The sequence below is a fragment of the Tamandua tetradactyla genome, chromosome 3 (assembly GCF_023851605.1).
Source record: "Tamandua tetradactyla isolate mTamTet1 chromosome 3, mTamTet1.pri, whole genome shotgun sequence".
Taxonomy (NCBI): domain Eukaryota; kingdom Metazoa; phylum Chordata; class Mammalia; order Pilosa; family Myrmecophagidae; genus Tamandua; species Tamandua tetradactyla.
Genome location: NC_135329.1, coordinates 10,923,854 through 10,942,451, shown reverse-complemented (window position 1 = coordinate 10,942,451; position 18,598 = coordinate 10,923,854). Strand labels below are relative to the sequence as shown.

At 48.7% G+C, this 18,598-nt stretch overlaps 1 protein-coding gene and 2 non-coding genes across 3 annotated transcripts; 1 reads left to right on the top strand and 2 right to left on the bottom strand.

The window, feature by feature from the left end:
• Nucleotides 1-8,558: 8,558 nt before the first annotated feature.
• TRNAR-UCU (transfer RNA arginine (anticodon UCU)) lies at nt 8,559-8,629 on the top strand. The gene has a single exon. It is a non-coding gene; the product is annotated as a tRNA-Arg (tRNA).
• Nucleotides 8,630-10,203: 1,574 nt separating this feature from the next.
• TCF23 (transcription factor 23) lies at nt 10,204-16,808 on the bottom strand. The gene is given in 4 exon segments (XM_077151823.1): nt 10,204-13,841; nt 13,844-13,907; nt 15,631-15,873; nt 16,546-16,808. Coding segments are annotated over 4 exon segments (639 nt in total). The 5' UTR covers nt 16,765-16,808; the 3' UTR covers nt 10,204-13,728.
• On the bottom strand, nt 14,881-14,987 carry LOC143678353 (U6 spliceosomal RNA). The gene has a single exon (XR_013173167.1). It is a non-coding gene; the product is annotated as a U6 spliceosomal RNA (small nuclear RNA).
• Nucleotides 16,809-18,598: the final 1,790 nt, after the last annotated feature.

Below are 18,598 nucleotides of genomic sequence, written 5' to 3'. Positions count from 1 at the left end.
GAACTTAGATATTTAGCAGAAGAGATTTTCAAATTAAATATGTAAATTGCAGCCTGGTTTCTCCTTGCAGCTTATAGTGAAATGCGATAGGAAAGAGATAAGCTGAGAACTGAACTCTTGGATGCAAAGAAACCAGAAATTGAAGTTCTGGAAAATTCTGGGCCTCCAGAAAGAGAGACCCCAGAGAACAGTGCCCCACATGAGGACTTGGCCAGGATCGAACACAGAGTTATCCAGGAAGAATTTGTGGAAATCCTTATGTCTGATGGGCATGATCCAAGGCTACTGCATAGAAAGCCAACGAGGGTGCTGTGGGACCTGTATGAACAGAGCCGCTGCCAGTCTGGACTGGGGGGTTCAGAGAAGGGGCACAATGAAGGAAAAATAACTTCAGAAGCAAAACCATGGAGGCTGAGGTTTGAAGTCAAGAAGTCTTGGGCCGGAAGAGCGGACCCACCCAAGCCTGTGGAGAGGGTGAGTTTTCCCCAAAGGCAGAGGATGGACCTTTCACCTCCTTGTAGTGGAAAAGTCATGCCGCCTCAGGCCTTGGAGAGGGTGAAGCACATTCCTTGGGATTTGGGAAGAGCCTGGCTGCCACCACATGGAGGGGTTGAGCATGTGCCCTGGAGATGGCAGAGACCCTGGATACAGCCCCGATGCTTAGGGAGGGTGGAGCCGAGAAAAAAGTGGTCTCCCAGTGTCCCCCAAGGTTGTATTCAGAGAGAGGCAAGCCACTGCATAGGCCCATGGAAAGGGTGGGACTGCCGCTTTCTGAAGCCCCGAAGATAAATGATGCTCAGACTCTGAAATCTAATGGACTTTGCCCTGCAAGTTTTCAAAACTGCTTGAGTCCAGTGACCCTGCGTTCCTTCCTCTCTATGGAAATGGGTATATGTAGCCTATGAACGTTCTTCCTTTGTATGTTGGCAGCAAATGACCTGTCTTGGGTTTTTACAGGTCCAAAGCCAGAGGATAATTTTGCCTTAGAACAGACCATGCTTGTAAGTAACTCTGAGGTTTTGTATTGGTTTTAACCTTGTATTGTATTTGTAATGTTACTGAAATGGTTTAAGGTTCTCTGATATTGTTATGGAATGAATGCATTGCATTTGGAAAGAGCATGTCTTTTTGGGGCCTAAAGTGTGGAATGTACCGAGTTGAATCTGTGGTGGACCCCAGAAAAGTTATGTCCTTTAATCCTCATTCAATATTGCTGGGTGGGAGCATTTTGATTGTTCCCATGGAGATGTGACCCACCCAATTGTGGGTGGTAACTTTTGATTAGATGATTTCCATGGAGGTGGAATTGCTTACTGGAATCCTTTAAAAGAGGAAACATTTTGGAGAGTGTCTGCATGGAGGAACCAGCAGACTCCGCCATGTTCGCCATATGCCCTTCCAGCTGAGAGAGAAACATGGAACATCATTGGCTTTCTTGAACCAATGCATCTTTCCCTGGATGCCTTAAATTGGACATTTGTATATACTTGTTGTAATTGGGACATTTTCTTGGCCTTAGAACTGTAAACTAGTGTTCTAGTTTGCTAGCTGCCAGAATGCAATATACCAGAAACAGAATAGGTTTTTAAAAGGGGAATTTAATAAGTTGCTAGTTTATGGCGAGCATGGCGGTGTCTGCTGGCTTTTTCGTGGCTCTACCTAAAGGGACTCTCTCCAAGATGTTTCCTCTTTTAAAGAATTCCAGGGAGCAACTCCACCTTCAATGGGTGGAGATACACCTCCATGGAAATCATCTAATCAAAAGTTACCACCCACAACTGGGTGGGTCACATCTCCATAGGAACAATCAAAATGCTCTCACCCAGCAATATTGAATGAGGATTAAAAGACATGGCTTTTCTGGGGTTCACCACAGATTCAAACTGGCACAACTAGCAACTTATTAAATTCTCCTTTTTACAAGCCATTCCATTTCTGGTATATTGCACTCTGGCAGCTAGCAAAGTAGAACATGTAATATAAATTCACATACCATATGATCATCCAAAGTGTACAATCTATGGTTCACAGTATCATCATATAGCTGTGCATTCATTATCACAATAGATTTTTGAACATTTTCATTATTCAAAAAATATAACAATAAAAATAAAAGTAAAAAAGAACAACCAAAAAAGCTCATTCCCCTGCCCCATTATTATTTATTTCTTTATTGTCTTTATTTCCTTTTTATTTGTCCATACACTAGATAAAGGGAGTGTCAGTCACAAGGTTTTCACAATCACACGGTCACACCTTAAAAGCTATATATACAATCACCTTCAAGAATCAAGGCTACTGGATTGCAGTTTTACCGTTGCAGGTATTTCCTTCTAGCTACTCCAATATACCAAAAACTGAAAAGGGATATCTATATACCAAATAAGAATAACCTCTAGAATGACCTCTCAACTCTATTTGAAATCTCTTAGCCACTGAAACTTTATTTGGTTTCATTTCTCTTCCCCCTTTTGGTCAAGAAGTCTTTCTCAATCCCACAATGCTAGTCCCCAGGAATCATGCCCCATGATGCCAGGGTGATTTACACCCCTGGGAGTCATGTTCCACGTAGGCAGGGGGGAGGGTAGTGAGTTCACCTACGGAGATAGATAAGGGGAGAAGCCACATCTGAGCAAAAAAAGAGGTTCTCTATGGGTGACTCTTAGGCATAAAGATAAGTAGGCTTAGCTTCTTCTTTACAGGTATAAGTTACATAAAGGCAAGCCCCAATACTTGTGAGAATATCAAGGGGAAGTTTATTTCCACTCTTTTCTCCAGTCCCTCAAGGGGACTTTGCAATTACTTTTTTATCTTCTGCCCAGATTACTCTAGCACATGCTGAGGCATCATACTAACCTGTACAAACCAAGAAGATCTCACTCCCTACTGAAAGTTCCATGTGATTATGGTGTTCAGAAAAGATGAACATACAAGTTAAATTAGATATTGTGCAACTGAAAATATACATTTTGTACCAAATGAACATCTCTTCCTTTGGCCTCTCACAGAAGATGGTATTTTAATATTCAATCAATATCATCCTTTATCCTTTAGTCTGATTTACCTTAGTCCTAACCAGATTAGCTTCATTTATATCTCTATTTGTAGTATGATCACTTTTTCAGTGTTTTTAACAGTTGCTGTATGGGGTAATGCTGACTTTCATAGTTACAGAACTCTAGATCTGAGTCTCAGATGTCACACAGATACCCAAAGTTCCAGGGAACGACCAGGTTGAACACAAAGAGCTCAGCATCTCAGAATTTAGAACTTACCGCTCTGGAACAGATGTGACTGTTTTAAGAGCTTACAGTCTACATATCTCTACTAGGCCTGGCCCTGATAATCTATGCTCGCAAATTCAATTCTCAGAGTTTGCACATTACAGTTCGTTCATATTAGTGAGGCACTTATAATATTTGTCTTTTGGTTTCTGGCTTATTTCACTCAACATACTGTCACCTCAACTTCATTCCTTCTTGCAGCCACTCAATATTCCATTGTATGTGCTATGTATACACCACAGTTCCCCCTTCTGTTTCTCAGTTGATGTACCCTTGGGCCACCTCCATCCATTGCAAAATGAGAAAACTGCCACCATACACACCTGTGTGCGAATGTCCATTTGTGTCTCCGCTGTCAGTTCCTCCAAGTATACACCTAACAATGTGGCTGCAGGGTCATACGACAACTCCACCCCTAGCCTCCTGTGGAGCCACCACACTGCCCTCCAAGGGGCTGCATCACTCTACTTCCCTACTGACAGTGAATAGGTACATCTCTTTTTCCACATTGTCTCCCATACTTGTATCTCTCTGTTCATTTTTAAAGTTTTATTCACAAATCATAAAATCCAACCTAAGTGAAAAATCAGTGGTTCCCAGCCATGCTTCACCGCCACATCCTATTTGAGGACATTTCCATTTCTTCAGCAAAGAAGTCCATACCCCTCCCCCATATCCCTGGCTTATTGATATTTAGCTTTGGCATATTGCCTTTGTTAAATTCAGTGGACACACATCACAATATTACTCTTAACTAGAGACCCTAGTTTGCATTGATCGTATTTTTTCCGTATACCATCCTATTTTCAACACCTTGCAATGTTGACATTCTACTATGAATTTTTTATCCATTGATCTATGCATATTGGTTCTCTACAGAAAATATATAATACTATTTCTTCTACCTAGAAGTAATATAGTTTTCCTATTCAAAAATACATGTGGGATTCTATCCATATTAGCTCATGGTGATCAATCTCATTTTTAAAAACTGCTGCAAAGAGTTGGGCACACTGAGTTTATTTAACCATTATCCTACTTAGGTATTTTTCCAGTTATCCAGTGGGACACGCAGTGTTGCAATTACACATGTTTTCTGTGCACATGATTGAATATTGCTACATGTTGCCAAAATAGCTCCCCATGAGCACCACTTCTGAAATCATACTTTAAATTTTGCAAATGTTTCATTGTTGATTTGGTCTGCATTTCTTTGGTTACTGACATTTCCTTGATCCCTAGCAAAGTTGAATGTATTTTCTACTATTTGTTGATCTTTTATTCTTTCTTTTTGGCAAGAATTTTCAGTAAATTGTCTGCACAGTGTTGGCCCATTTTTCTTCCATCTTTATCTTACTAATTTGTAAGATTTCTTTACCCAGTCTGGATACTAACCCTTTCTCTGTAGCTTCTCTTTTGATTTTAAGATTTATTTATTTATTTTATTTTATTTTATTTTATTTTATTTTGCGGTATGCAAGGGCTTTTTAAAATGTAGTGAGTTGTATCTTTTTTTTTTCTCTATTACTTTGCTTTTGGTGTCTTAAGAAGGCCATCCCAAACCCAAATATATCACAAATATATCCTAATATTTACATTATGTTTTTATAGTCTTAGAAGGAAAACCAGGAAGCCAAGGAGAGACAGAACCCGCTGTGTCTCATGCTGCAGGTAAATCAAACACTGTGAGGCCTGGGAACTAAAACACTCATTGTCATGGGTTTAAGAGAGAATGGAAGGGGAGGAATTGGAGGCAGCAAGTATAGACAAATCTTTTGAGGAGTTCTTCTATGAACGAGAGCGAAGAAACGGGGTAGTATTTAGAGGACAAAATGGGTTCAAAAGAAGGCTTTTTTAATGCTATGTTGAAATAATCTCAATTTTTTAAAAAAGTTGCAATAATAGAACAATCCTAAAGCCCTTTTTCCATGAACCTTTTGTAAGTTGCTGTCATGATGTCCCATCACCCCTGGTCACTTCAGTCTGTGATTCCTACAAACAAGGACAGTCTCCTTCAGGTCTGCCATATGAACATCAAAACTCAGGAAATCAGCGTTGCTATATTGCTACTATCTAATCCATGCAGCCGTCCCAATAATGTCTTCTAGCACTCCACAGCCCCAAACATTCAATCTAGGGTCCTACATTGCACTTAATCATGTCTCTTTGCTTCAGTGTGGAAGAGTTTCTTGTATTTCCTTGACTTTCATGACCTTGGCATTTTTGAAGATTACAGGCAAGTTATTTTGAAGACTGTTCCTCAGTTTGGGTTTGTTTGGATGTTTCCTCATAATTAGATCCAGTGTCTACATCTCTGCCAGGAAATCAGAGAGAAATGACATCTTCCTTTCTTTATGTCCTACCAAGTGGTGCCTGATTCCAGTATGTCCCAATAGGGCAGCATTAGCCTTCACCACTTAACGTAAGTGATAGTTTTCAAGCTTCTCTTCTGTAAAAGTTCTGTGTTTTCCCTTGTATAGATATTTTGTGAGTAGATACTCTGAAACTATGTAAATATCCTTTTCCTTATCAAACTTTTATCCATCAGTTTTAGCCTCCATTGATGCGTCTTGGTTGAGTTAAATTTTCACCATGACATTGCCAAATAGTGATTTGCTAATTCCACCTAAATTTCTTTGTTGGCATTACGTTATACAGAAAAGCTTTCTCTGTAAAGCTTTTCATTTCCATTTATTTTGTAGCTTTATGGATTCACAGATTACTATTTTACTTAATGCTTTCATTATTATATATTTCAATATTCAAATTGCACAGATTTGGCCAGTAGGAGCCCTTTCAAGCTGATTTCTGTGTGTGTGTGTGCGTGCATATGTGTGTGTGTGTGTGTGTGTGTGTGTGTAAGTATCTAGCATTCTCTGTGCAATACCTTACTTTCTGGCATACCTAGCTGTCTAAAACTTGTCTTGCACTTTCTCCATTCCAGCCCTGGAATCAGCCCTTTATCCAAGGAGGTTTGGTTCCTTTTAGCAGAGAATGGTCTTTAGAAACCAAGATCTGGGTGCCAAGTGTGCATATTGCTATTGGAGTGTTGGTGTTCCCAGGTCATCACAATGGACAGAGCTAGAAAATGCTGATTTCTCTATTTGGAAATGTTAATAATCATGAGTTGACACTGATACCTCCAATTCTAATACAGCTCTAATACAATTCATGTTTGTATTTTCCTTTTCCTTGCTTGCAGTTCTGTTGGTGAGACACATGACGGCATTATCTTCAATACATTTACTCTCTGGATCAACTCCCCCACCCTCATCTGTATAGCCCTCCCATCACTGCTGCCATCTCCCACGTGGAGGTCCTTCTTACCCAGCTCAGATTCCACCACTCCACCTTGAGCTATGCCTTGACCCCCAGCCCACCCCCACCCCCACGCTCACAATCGCTTTACTCACCCTACTCTGTTACAGCATCTCACACCAGGCTAATGTCCCCACTTTCCTTTCAAATAGCTTATCGTGCTCGGTCCCACCTAATAACCTTTGAAATTATTTAAGAAGGAAAGGAGGGTGTGTTCCTGGGGTGCATTACTCAATCTGCCACACCCTCCTTTCCTGCACCCCAGGAAAAAACATGTTCTCAATCTCAATCTGCATTTCCAAGGGTGTGGGCTGTCCGCGACTTCTCGCTCAGCTTCTGGTCCCCGGCCGGCGGAGGGAACAGGAGGGAGAGAGAGACAGACGCAGACAAATCCGCGCTGGTGAGAAACACAGATCCAAGACACGCAGCAGTCGTAAGCACAGACCTTTACTGGAGTTAAGCTTGCATTCTCTGTTACAGGTTCCGCGCGGGCGAAATTTCCCGCGGGGGAACAACCTCTATGCGGCCGTCAGGCACGGCTCCCTGTGGGTCGTCTCCACCCACCCCGTCCGGGTAACCTCTTATATACTGTGCCCAAACCCAATAGGTTAGTGCCACGTATACAGAGGTGATTGGAAGATAGGGTTGGTGGGCGTGTGCGTCATTTGCGGAAGCAGGATGTGAGCGCCATCTTGGCTCACTCGATGGGCGGGGGGAACTCTAGAGCAGGCTGCAGCGTGTCCACTAGGCCAAACCCGGAAAGCGGCTCTCTACAGTGGGCCCCTCTGTAAAGGGACCTCTCTGTGATGTTATTTGCAGTGAAGGTGTGTGTATGATACATGTGGTGTCTCCTACATGACTGGGGATCAACCTCGCCCCTGCCCCTTCCTCAGGTATCCCTTTATGTAATTCCCTGGAAGAGTGCTGAGCTTTAGCTGCTATAACCTTGAATGCCACCTGCCTGGAACAAATCTTGTTTTAAGGAAAGAGCACATATCCAGATATTTTCCCAAAACTTGCATGCAAGCCTTTGACATTTAGCCACCTTTGTCCTCCAGCCCAATGTAATTTAAAGAGCAGTTGCCATGGATATGGACATACTCGAGTGAATTTCTTGCTATCCATCAAGAGGTAGCTGCAACTTTCTGTAAGTTTCCCTAGTAAGTGCTAAAGGACCAATCACCCTAGTGTTTAGCACCTCTTTCTTCAGAATCTTAACAAGCACCGAAGTGGGGCATTTGGGGCAGTTCTGGCTGGGTTCCCCTATTTCTTATTTTGGGGTGAGTTCTGCTGCTGGTTCAGCAGGATGCAACAGTGTGTCCCTACTGAATGAGTTTGGGCCTTAATCCAGATTACAGGAATCCTTGATAAGTAGAAGAAATTCAGACCGATCAGAGAAAGACATGGCAAGGAGTCAGAAGCTAGAAGTCAAGGGGACCCAGAAAACAAAAGAGAAAACATCACCATGTGATGGGAAAGCCAAGGAACCTGAGGATTGCCAGCCAGCCAGGACACTATCAACAGAACTTACATTGAATTTGTATCTAAATCTTCAGAGGCATTTTTGACTTTCCGTTGACCTATAAGTTAATAATGTAAGTGTCTTAGTGCTTTTGAATAACAAATGAACCCTCCATATATAGAGCAGTGAATTTAAACATAGAGTTGGCAAGTTAATTTACAGCATAAGTGAGCCAAATGTTGAAACACATTGTTAAGAATATTATTTTCTATAGCAAACAAATTCAACTCCCTGTAACACGGTCTAACAAATTAATTTTCCCTAATTAACATGCTTTTGTTTTATGATCTTCAGAGCCTAGAAGTTAAAGATACATGCCTGGAAGATTAAACAAAAATGTGTATGGTCACTTGTTCAATGTCTCGGCAAGAATCTTAATTCATTATAATTCAAAAAACACAGCCTTTATAGATTTAAAATGAAATAAGAAGGGTGCACGGGTGGTTCAGTGGTAGAATGCTCGCCTTCTATGTGGGTGACCTGGGTTTAATTCCCAGACCGTGCACCCCCCCAAAAAAAGTGAAATAAGAACTCATTGCCCTCCCCCCTCTTCATGGGACATGACTCCCAGGAGTGTAAACCTCCCTGGCAACATGGGACAGAAACCCTACGATGACCTGGGACTAGACATCAAGGGATTGAGAAAACCTTCTCAACCAAAAGGGGAAGAAAGAAATGAGACAAAATAAAGTGTCAGCAGCTGAGAGATTTCAAACAGAATCGAAAGGTCATCTTGGAGGTTATTCTTAAGCATTATATAAATATTCCCTTTTTAGTTTATGGTGTCTTAGAGTGGCTAGAGAGAAGTGCCTGAAAACGTAGAGCTGTGTTCCAGTAGCCATGTTTCTTGAAGATGATTGTGCAATAGTTTATGCAATGTGGCTGTGTGATTGTGAAAACCTTGTGTGTGATGCTCCTTTTATCTATGGTATGGACAGATGAGTGAAAAATATGGATAAGAAATAAATAATAGGGGGAACAAAGGTTAAAATAAATTGAATAGATTGAAATATTACGGTCAATGAGAGGAAGGGGTAAGGGGTATGGCATGTGTGAGTTTTTCTTTTCTTTTTTTTAAATTTCTTTTGCTGGAGAAATGCGAATGTTCAAAAAATGATCATGGTGATGAATACACAACTACGTGATGATATTGTGAGCCACTGATTGTACCATGTCAAGAATGTTTATATGTTTGTTTGTGTTTACAATAAAAATATTTTTAAAAGGAAGGAAGATGTGCCCACCTTTAGTGGGCGTAACATGTGTCTGTTGCAGGCTGGGCCCAGCCTCCTCCGGGCGGGGTCTCCAGGACGCTTTCCTGCAGAGGGCACAGGCTCCGGCGCGGGTCACCTCAGCTCCCACGCGGGAACAGACAGGTCTCAGGTCCAGAAAGGAGCACTGGGGGCTGGCTCCCCCAGCCCTTCTCCCCACCTGCTCTTCCTCTGATCTCCCATCTGGCAGGGATCAAGCTGTCTTGTCACCTTTTCTGCCATAGTTCCATCACCAGCCATTTGTGTATTCCCGCTGCCCACTCCCCTTGCTGGTGTTCCCAGGACCTCCTCGCGGACACCCGCGTGTCTTGAGCAATGGCATGCTGAGGGACAGCAGCGACAAGGAGGCCGCGGCTGTGTCTGGGGTAGGCAGTGGTCCCACCTTCGTCCTCCAGGAGACCTCACTGTGACCTGGGCCCAGGGCTCAGGCCGCCGCCCTCACTGTGCAGGGATCCCTCTCTGCCCATGGCCTTCATCTCTCAGAGACCAGCCCCAAGTCACTGCATCTGCTCTAGGGCACATGTCCAGTTGTCTGGGTGCTAGGGCAGGCTCCCTTTTGCAGTGTTTTTTTGTTTTGCTTTTTTTTTTGCATGGGCGGGCACCGGGAAACAAACTCGGGTCTCCGGCATGGAAGACGAGAACTCTGCCTGCTGAGCCACCTGCAGTGGTTTTAAAAGATTTTGGTCTCAAGATCCCTCTGTATTCTTAAAAAAGTTTAACCCCAAAGAGATTTTGTTTATGTGGGTTATGTCTATTGATATTTAGCATTTTAGAAATTAAAATGGAGAAAACTTTAAAATATGCTATTTATTTAAAAACAACATTAATTAACCCCATTATAAGTGAATATATATAACATTTTTATGAAAAATCATTTTCCATATTGGAAAAAAAATTAGTGAGAAGAGTGGTATTGTTTTATATTTTTGCAAATATCTTTAATTAATAGATATTTTAATTAATAGATAATCTAGTAATATCTTGATAGCTAGATTCTCTATCGGCTTCTACAATCCATCTGTTGTGATATCACAGGTCATGCAGCTTCTGGAAAATTCCACTGTACCCATGGAAAATAAGGATGAAAAAGGCAAATAACATCTTGCTATTATACAAACAGTTTTGGCCGTTTAGATTACCTGCAGGAGCGTCAGGGCCTCCCAGGATTTCCAGACCTCATTTTGAAAACTTCTGCTCTTGAGCAGAGGTCAGCGAACCTTTTCTGTCAAGGACCAGAGAGTAAACATATCTGGCTTTGCAGACCACATGGTCTCAGTCGCAGCCATTCAGTTCCACCATGGGGCAGGAGAGCAGCCCGGGGCACATGCACAAATGGAAGGGTATGGTTGTATTCCAATAAAACTTCATTTACAAAATAGGTGGCAGGTTGGATTTGACCCACTGAACGTCATTTGCCAACCCCGGATCCAAAGGTCAAGCTTTGGGCTCGCAGCACAGAAGGAAGAGGGCACTGCCACCTGGCACATCACAGCCGGGCTCCTCCCAGGGGGAGAGAAAAGGAATTTCTCAGAGACTAGACCTACTTCTAGTTTCCCTAGTTCCCAACTTGACAACACTCACGGTCTCCACCTCAGTACTTTGGCTATCCCACCACCAGCTCTGCTTCTCCCACAGCCCTGTTCTGGGCCTTCCCCCAACCCCTCGTTCCTGCCGCTCACCAGAAAGGGCACATGCATCCAGCGCGGGGTGGGGAGAGCAGGGACGTTTTCCTCCCCATCACTGCCCCATCCCCACCCTGTGTCACAGGCATGTGGGAGGGGCAGGTGATGCCAGAGATCCGCCATGGAGCAGCCTCCCTCTGACTCCTGCGCCTGCCACCTTTGTGGCATTTTGTCCCCTGTGTTCTGGGCTTCTGTTTACTTTTGGAACTTCTTTCCCACATATCTTTGTTCCCAGGGAATAAAAATTGCCATTGGACCTGAGTCTCCCTGGCCTCTGCTGACCCTTACTGGTCTGGTCCATCCATGACCCCTCCCCCCAGCTCCCAGTGGGAATACAAAGCCCTTGAGTCCCAGTGAACAAAGGAAGTTTTTATTCCTCGTCCTGGTACCTCTCTGACCTGACAGTTCTTCTTTCTTCCAGGGCAGCGCCCGCAGGGTTGCGCTTGTCAAGGAGGGAGGGGTCCCCTATGTTCTGGTTAACCCCCGCATCCCCTGCCCTCACGCTGGCTCAGGCTACACACCCCCCAGGGGCATTCGGTCCCTCAACTTGATGTGCTGGATGCTGCCTGGCCGAAGAGATGGCCTGTGGTCCCCGCAGGACTCTCCCGGGTACTAAGGAAACAACCTTACTTGGAGAGAGTCTGAGGCCGCCTTAGAAGCTGGAAATGCTGGGCCTTCCCTTCCCAAGCCATCTACGGCTTCCTCCTTACTTTTCTCTTCTTGCTTCCCTACCAGGGAACCCCCAGGGCTCTGATTTAATTCACGGAGGCTTGAGTCTGAGCAGGGCAGGGCAGGGCAGGCTCCAGGCCGAAGTCTACCCAGTTATCAGGCCACTACGGGGTGGGGAGGGGGGGGAGTCTTCCCCCTCCAACTCCTCCCCTCAAACCAGTTTTCCTTTTACCCCAGAAAAAGATTGTGTGCCACCCACTGGGGAGGGAATTTGTGTGTTCCTCTTTCCTATCACCCCTGAACTCAACCAGGAACACTTTGAGGATTTAAAAATAGAACATTCGAGCTGGACTTTTATGGTCTCATGAAAAACACTGCTCATCCCTCCCACACCTGGTCCGGGCTCTGCCTGCCCCCTCGTCCAGCTACCCTGAAGGCACTCTGGACGCACTCTAGGATCCCTTGGTCCCAGGCAGATTTATGGGTTCAGCCTTGGCCAAGGCTGTTCCATGGCTCCCAGCCACAATCCAACCGCTCTCCCACGTCCCGGCCAGCACAGGTCCGGGACACGGTTTCTCTGCTACCTCCACCCCAACTTGCCAAGTCACCCCCTTAGCCCCCTATCTTCTGCCACCCTGGCAAGGCAGGGGAGGCAGCAGCTCACGGTGCCAGAACCCTGATCCCTGGCAACTCCCCCTGCCCATTCCTCATTCATTCCTAGGATTTGGTAGTTTCTGCTCAAGGACATGCCCTTTGAGAGCCTACTCCGCCTCCCCGGCCCCTCCCGCTCGGAGGCTCTGGAGTTTAGCAGAAAGGTGTGTCCTTCCCAATCTGGGCTTCAGGTACCAGGCTGGAGGCTGGAAGTTTACTTTTCCTATGCCTAGCCTCTGGGAGTTAGTCCTGTCCGGGCCGGGAGACAGAGCCATCTGTGATCCATGCTGGGGCCTGACTTGGGGAGGTGCGTGAGGAGCTGCCCTTAGGGAGCTTCCCGTGGAGGTAGAGTGTAGAAATAACTCCAGAGACAGGGACAGTGAAGCCTTGGGCAAAAATCACACGAGCAATCCAGGCCTGACTTGTCGTCCCTTGAGGTTAAGTTTCTAACATAACGAGAAGAGAAAACTATAATTATCATTCCCCGGAAAAGATAAATGTTCTCCTTTTAAGGTCCTTTGAGGATGTAATGGACTCAACCAATATCCTTCAGAGGCAAGGCCCTAAGGCACTGCTTAGCTCAGTTAAGGCAGAGCTGCCTCTGGGATAAGATCTCGAGTGAGGCAACTGGGACCACCTCAAATTTCTCTAGAAACTGGAATAAGCAGTGTTAGCTTTATGGTTTAACTGTAAACACTACTCATGTCAAAAATGAGTGGAAGGGTGCAGGGGGCCCTAAGAGGAGAAGGGCAGCAGGAGAGACCCACAACCCAAAATCCTAAATTCCCGACTGCGTCTTTGATGTCGGGTTAGGCATCCGCTCTGGCTATTGGGCCCAGCCCAGTTCAGACTTGCAGCTGCCAAGAGCTTCTCTGAACCCCTGGCTTCCTCATCAGACCCAGTGCTGCTGCCCCAAACTCTGCCCCTCGGCAGCAATTTCTATGCTCTTGCTCTCTCCAGAGGATTTGTGGGAGCCTTAGGGGAAAAAAGCAAGGAGTGGTGCCCTGACTCAACTGGGAACCCCCCCTCCAGACTCTTCCCTCTCCCATTCTAGTTGCCCCAGCAGAGCCACTGGGAAGTCAGGCAGGGGTGCCAAGGATGAGAGTTTCTACCCTGCCGCTCCTCGGAGTGCTCACCCTCCCAGGAGCCCTGCCCACTGCCCAGTGCCCGCTGCCCAGTGCCCACTGACACCCTTGGCCCATGCGCTGGAACTTGGCAGCTGAACCTGAGTCAGAGCTGATGGCTGAGAGTCAGAGTGGGGGCAGGTAAGTCCGGCAGGAAGCCAGACCCCTGCTTGAGCCACAGTCTAGGAGAAATGGGCAAGTCGACGATCATCTGTCACCAAGAGCTGGTGAGGGTGGCCTGGTGGGGAGGAGAGCAACCGCCTCTCCAGGGGCTTGGGGCCCAGCCTCTGCAGCCCTCCTTCTGTGGCCCGCAGTGGCGCTGGGGTAGCGTCAAGGCCGGGGCACCCCAGGCCTCCGGCATAGAGACGAGATCGCATCGGCCACTTCTGAAAGACACGGGCATGGGGACAAGTACTGCGCATTACCGCGGGCCTCATCATCTAGAACCCTCACCAGCCCAGACTTGGCCTCCCCTCGCATCCCCCATCCCTTCCCCTCCCCTGGCACCTCCCCCCGCCCTCCCCCCACCCCAGCATCACCGCTCTGCTAACAGTGCTTTGTAGCCCCACATGTCGATCTGTCCATCAGGAACACGGGCAGTTCCAAAAACACTGGGTCAATTTAGCGCTGAGCTCTGCCCTTCTCCCCGGCAGCCACACCACGTGGGGGCCAAAGGGTGATGTGCCTGGGAAACGACCCCCACCCCACCAGAATTCTAGGCCCGACCCAGCCCCTCACTGGTTCCTTCTTCAACATTTCTACTGATCACCTACTGCACACACTCAAGGCCCTGCCTGGGTTGCCACTTCATAGTTAAAGAAACTGCTAGGTCCAGCCCAGGGCTGCCCTCAGCATTTCAAAGTTGCACTCACTGAGTCCCAAACTCTTGGATTTTAGCTGTATTGATATAGAAGAGAGGGAAAATACTCAGGTTTCAAGACATTTCAGAACTGTGCTATTTAGGGGTCGGCTGTAAAAAAGCCTTCATAAACACGGAGTTGGATTCATTACAATGTCATCCTCCGCGGCTGAAGACAACCTTCCCTTTGTAAAGCTCGAGTCTTCAGCTAGCTCCTTCCTGCGCCATCCCCTGAGCCTGCCTGCGCTGTGAGCGTGGGACCTATGCCAGGCACCCCCACTTAGCCTCTCTAAGCTTCCATTTCCTCACTGGGATGCTGCAAGGATTAAAAGACTGAAATGCATTAAAGCACCACTCCTGGCCTATCTTTGGCACTCAGTAAATGCTGGCTGTTATGGTAATGGTGATAATTACTAATTACAGTTTTCATTTATGGTCTCATTTCATACCCTAGAAGAGAAGGAAGCCTCCTGCTTTTTTGTTGTTTTTTTTTTTTTCTTAAAAATATGGAACGCTTCATGAATTTGCGAGTCATCCTTGTGCAGGGGCCATGCTAATCTTCTCTGTATCGTTCCAATTTTAGTATATGTGCTTCCAAAGCGAGCACGGAAGCCTCCTGTTTTCATCTCCTATTTTATATATAATAAAACTGAGGTTCTGGAATGTCAGACCACAGGCTGGGGAGTGCGCATGAGGGCCAGAAAGGCTGTGTGTGTCTCCAGGGAGCCCCCACCCGTGGCACTGCAGCCCTCCAGCCTGGATGCTTCTAGAGTGATGTTTTGTCTGACCCTATGGCCTCCCGGAGGGCTGGTTCTCTCCTGCCACAGTGGTCCAGAGCACCCCGAGGGGGTGCCAGGGTAGGGGTGCCAGGGTAGGGGTGCCAGGGTAAGGCCACGTGGGAATCCTAGACCCCTTCCAGGTGTGTGGCTTCCCTTCCCAGCTCCCTGCCCCAGCACAGGTTCCTTTCCCTTCCCTCACCCTACTGGCCCTGGAGCCTCCTGGCCTCTGCAGAGCCCCCTCCTCCTGAAGAGCCCACATTCCCAAGGAGCCCTGTGCAGCTCCCACCCCACCCCACCCCACCCCACCCCACCCCACCAGCCAGGCCTGGCTCCTCCTGAGACAGCAAGAAGCTGCTGGCCCCAGAGCCAGCTCTGCCCAGGGCAGGGGCCAGTTCGGTAGCCCTCCATGCCCACCCCGTCCCCAAGGCCCTGGGTGCCGGGGTCCCCATCCCTCCAGGGCCCGGGGCCTACCTTGAGGGGGTGCAAGTAGCGGAGTCCACGCGGGAACGGTGGCCGGGTGGGGCCGGGCAACTCATGGCCGAGAGTGTGGGTGAGGTGGGCGATGTGGCTGGCGGCCAGCACCAGCACATCCAGCTTGGAGAGCTTGGTGTCGGGCGGCACGGCGGGCAGGGCTGCCTGCAGGGCCACGAAAGCCTGGCGCAGCGCGCACACTCGGCTCCGCTCCCGCGCCGCGTTCTCCGGGCCCGCCGCGCCCTGCAGGGGCCCGGGTGAGTGCGCCTGGCCCGGACCCCATCTGCCCCCCATCCCTGCGGGCAGGCCGGGGTGGGGGTGGGGCCTCCTGCCCAGCCCCGAAGCTGGACGAACCGCAGGGCCGGAGGGCCTCAGACCCCACTCCTCCTGCTCTCAGCTCTGCCCCGTTTGACGCCCGAGGAGCCTGGGGTCGGGTGGCCAGGGGAGGGCCAAGTTTGGGCTCCAGATCCCAGAGGCCCAGGGAAACTCCACTCTGCCCGCCCTTAGTCCCTGCTCCGTCCCACACCTGAATCTGCACCCTGTTTATGCCAGCGTGCCCGTGGGCGCAGGGTGCAGAGCCCCGCCCCGCTCCCTAGGGCCGACCCGTGGCCCAGCAAAGTCCAGAGATGGAAAGGCAGCTGCAATAAATGCTGACCTTGGGGTTCCATCACCCTCTGGGCGGTTTCCTCATCAAGAGAAGGAAGACGGGCCACCTCTCTGAGCAAGGCTCTGGTTAAAAGCAGCTCTGATTTCCCCCAGCCACCCCAAGCCGGAGCCTAAGGGGCTGCTGCCCCCTCCCTTGGGTGGGAGCAGTAATGCTGAGTGAGGCTCTGCCATCAGAAGTGACACCCGATCCCCCCATCCCTGCCCCCTACCCCACCCCCAGCTCTCTCCCCAAGGCCCATATTTCCTTACCCTGCCATGAGCCAGGTGCCTCGTCCTGGCCCCCTGAGGACTAGGGGTAGTTCTGCTCCATTTTTGGTTACTCCAGCTTGGCTCTTCCCACAGGTCCTGTCTGGCCCTGCTCAGGTGGCTCCTTCTCTCAAGGCCTGGCAGTAACCGAGGTTTGGCCTTAGCCCGGCCCTGTCCCACTCCCGGCATTGCTGGTGTCCCTTGGGCCTCCCTCTGGGACATGCCACACCCCTGGGGTGTGGTGCTGCGGCCCAGAGTGCAGGGACACTGCCTGCAGGAGCCCTCGGCCTCAGGCTGGCCCGGGCAGGCTGGCCATCCAGCCGGCAATGTCTCCATCTGAGGACGCGCCAACCCTGGCCGGCTTTGCTCCCTGCTTCTGGGAAAACCGCCCACCCGGCACTGCCCCCGCGAAAGCCTCCTGCCGCGCAACCCCGCTGAGGGGTGGGGGTGCTGTGTGCTGGGAGTGGCCAAGCCCTGGGAGGAGGCCCTTGCTGAAGGAGACAGGATGGTGAGTGGGGAAGGGGCTTCCTCCCTGAGCCAGGCCCGCCCCTGACAGCAGCCCTGGGATGGACCTGCAACTTCAGCTTTGTGACTCAAGTCCAAGGGAAGGGCACAGTGACAAAAAGGAGAAGGGGCCTGAACCTCCTCCTTCTGTACCCAGGAGACTGCCTGCACAGTCCCTGAGAGGGCCTCTTCCCGCCTCAGCCAACATGACCTTCCAGCCACATGGCGCCACTCCCCATCCCCAACCAGAGCTTTGACTTTTACCTTTCCATTCTTCCACTCTGCCAAGTCAAACACTCTCCATCCTTTGGGGTTATGCCCTTTACTCATGAGGATATCTTCAAACCCCACTGAGCCCATAGCCCATGTCTCTTTGTTTGACTGACACCCCAATTTCCACATGACAACACCCTGCCTTGTTTCCTAACAGTTCATGTTTTTAGATCACTATGTACCAGGCGTTGCACTATCTTATTTATAACATAGGCAGAACAACCTGTAAGATAAAAGGGACTCTTACAGGCTCATTTTATAGATGGGGAAACTGAGGTGAAATAACTTGCCCAGTAGCAAGCATCTAGTAAGAGGTAGGGTGAGATGGAAGCCCAGCACTCAGGCTTGGAAGACTCCCCTTCGCCCTGTCCTCAACCACCTGCCATCCTGCCAACTTGGGGGTCTCACATGGCGTCGGAGCCAGGAGGTCTTTGAAGGTAAGGACAGTATTGTCGGCTGAGTTGCCTCATTCCCTCCATCCAGCTAGTTAGGAGTAGAAAGGCTGAAGGAATAGGGGATCTGCCAAAGTAGCCCCTGCCTGCCTTCAAGGTACAATCTCTTCCTGCAGCAGAATCCATCTTCCAGGCCCTCTGTCCCCAATCTTATAAAAAGAAAGTGCAGACTTCCGGAGAAGATGGCAGCTTAGTAAGACGCGCGGGTCTTAGTTCCTCCTCCAGAACAGCAACTAAAGAAACAGAAACAATATGAAACAGCTCCTGGAGCCACGACAGAGACCAAAAAGACAGCGTACCCCATTCTGGAACGGCTGAACGGGCAGGGAGAATCCGCTGCGGTGAGATACCCGAGGGGTGCGCGTTTTTCCGGCCGGGGCGGCTGGTGACTGGGGTCCCCTCCACGCACGTGTCTCCCCGGTCTGACTGGGAACGTTGGATAGCGGGGCCCTCCCGCCATGCTTGGCGTCTCGGGCCAGCTGGGCAATTTGGACTGGCACTCCCCCAAGCCACAGCGGCCAGCGACCCCCCCCCCCCCCCACGCGCGGTTTCCCGGGCCGACTGCGAGATTCGGATTGGCAAGTTAAAGGAGCCACAGCATCTTTTACTGGTGGCACCCGCAGACAGACGAGCGCCACGAGCGCCACCTACTGGGCAGGAAAAGAAAAACAGAGCCCAGAGATTTCACAGAAAAACCTTTCAACCAGCCGGGTCCCACACCCAGGGAAATCTGATCAAATGCCCAGACACCAGCAGAAAATAATGGATGACACTTGGAAAATTGAAGATATGGCCCAGTCAAAGAAACAAACCAATAGTTCAAATGA